General features: G+C 34.2%; 1 protein-coding gene across 1 annotated transcript in view; it reads left to right on the forward strand.

Annotated features, from left to right (window-relative positions):
- LOC128247367 (neurogenic locus notch homolog protein 2-like) overlaps positions 1 to 2,320 on the forward strand; it is a 37,659-nt gene that overhangs the window by 4,140 nt on the left and 31,199 nt on the right. Inside the window, exon 4 of the mRNA XM_052966736.1 lies at positions 504 to 614. Coding sequence (XP_052822696.1) covers positions 504 to 614 — 111 coding nt within the window. The remainder of the gene's footprint in view (positions 1 to 503; positions 615 to 2,320) is intronic.

The following is a 2,320-nucleotide window of genomic DNA, read 5'->3' on the forward strand; positions in this document are numbered from 1 at the left end:
AGAGGGAAGGAGCTGATATATCATATATACGCATAATTGTGAAGGCAAGTGACTTAGTGGTTGTGGTATTCAGCTTACGATCGTAAGGTCGTGAATTCGATTCCCGGCGACGTGTTGTGTCCTTGAGCAAGACGCTATATTTCACGTTACTCCAGTCCATTCAGCTGGCAAAAATGAATTTACCTGTATTTGAAAGGGAAGCCTTATCACATTCTATGTCAATCTGAATATCCCTGAGAACTACGTAAGTAAGTACAAAGTAAAAATCATAAAATAATAATTATAAAATGACTACACGTGTTTCATAACCAAATTTCGAAATAGAAAATAAAATCAAATCGATTAAATTGATCGAAAATCAATTCTATTCAAAAATATAGCTAATCTTCAGGTCTAAATACAACAATAATAAAATGAATGTTTGTGTTCATATACGTGCCAGATAAATGTTAGAATTCATTACATGTATAACTCATTTGTGTTAATTTATATATTCCTTTTAGCTGAACCATGTAGCAGCAATCCATGTGAAAATGGTGGAAAATGCATAAACCAAGGATTGAATTTCACATGTCGTTGTCCAGCCGGATATCGAGGAAAGACTTGTTCAATAGGTTTGTGCCTACACAACTTTTTTGAGTTATGTAATATCAAATGAATTATTAAATTACTAAGGAAACTTGATTCCTAACGTTTAGAAATTTGTGGCTTGTATCTTCAAACTATAAAACACATTACGAATTCCTTTTTCGTTCCTTTTGTTCTATTTCATTCTATTTCTCTATGTCCTATTTCTTTACTGTCTCTACATAACTTAGTGATAACTAGCTTTCTTGCATACTTGTGTGTGTAACACTTCTGTCACACGGGACCATGAAGACTGCTAGAAAGCAGGAAAGCATACTAGTCCTTAGATATTTAATATTCAATTTTTCATTTATTCAATAAGACATTCAATACTTCATTTCATTTTACTATATATACTATATATTCCATATTCTATATCCCACATTAATTTTATAACAATATAAATAAAACATAAAAAACAGATTTGTAATCCTTTTGAATAATATATATATATATATATATACACACACATTTATGTATTCAAAATTGGGACAAGTTTCAAATCGGTATATTTCTAACTATATAGATTTTGTTGGAGTCTAAATTTTGAATATTACCAACTTGAATATAATCACTTGTAAAATTTTCCTCTTTCTGATTGAACAAATTATGAATGTTAATAATGAATTAAAGAATTAAACCGTAGAAGTGTAATTGCCGAATTATTCGCGCCGACAAAGTGCTGCGGAAATTGTTAGAGACACAAAGTATGCCAATTCTACTGTTTTTAGAGTTGTAGTCAATTTGAAGAAAAGTCAGGATGTTCGGAGAAAGCCTTATAGTTCTTGCAGTGACCGAAAATGCACATTTCGCTTTATAGCAGCACCTAAAAGACCGATTGAGACGAACCCATCGAAATCGATGGCGAAGGTGGCTGAAAATCGAGGAATCGGTAAAATGGCCGCTTCTAGGGCTGAGAGACACGATTTCCATACAAAATCGTACGTGATGAGACATCATAATATCCTAACCATTTAAGCTGAAAGAAACCCAAACTTCTTAGTCATCTGAAACATCGTGTCTGAGACCTCCGCATCTTCGTGGATGAAAAGAAGGTCATGGTAGACGAATTTGCAATCCGTCTAAACTCACGAGTGATAGCGTACGATCCTTCCCAAGTTCCTTCAGCTATGCATAGCAAGAATCCAGAAGCTGTTGCAAGTGATGGGAAATTGATGCTTCCTCGTGTTATTGAAGAGAGTCTTAAAATCAATACAACAGAGTATCTCAAAATTTTAGAAGTTTCGTTGCCTTGGATTAGGAACCATTAAGATGAAAATCGAGTCATGTTTGTACAGGACTCGGCGCCCGCCCATTCTTCAAAACAAGAAGTTTTGAATAAGAAATTGCCCATGTTTGTCCCTGAAGATATCTGGCCCTCTAGCTCACCAGGTTTATATCTGTGTGATTTTTGGCTATGGGTCGTAGTTGAAGCATTATCTAATGCAACTTCTCACAACTGTGTGTCTTCATTGAAGTCTTCGATCAAGCGAGCATTCAGTAAAATAGGAACGGAAGAAATAGTTAAGGTATGCGCATCATTTCGTAAACTGATTGAATTGGTAGAGAAAGCAAATGGCAGTAGAACTTAACTGAAATAAATGCTAAACACTCCACAAGAAATTGGCATAAGCTTAACATTTTCAGGGTTTCATTTTTCGGAGTATTATATCATAAGTATTGTAAAAGTATT

The sequence above is a fragment of the Octopus bimaculoides genome, chromosome 3 (genome assembly GCF_001194135.2).
Source record: "Octopus bimaculoides isolate UCB-OBI-ISO-001 chromosome 3, ASM119413v2, whole genome shotgun sequence".
Taxonomy (NCBI): Eukaryota; Metazoa; Mollusca; class Cephalopoda; order Octopoda; family Octopodidae; genus Octopus; species Octopus bimaculoides.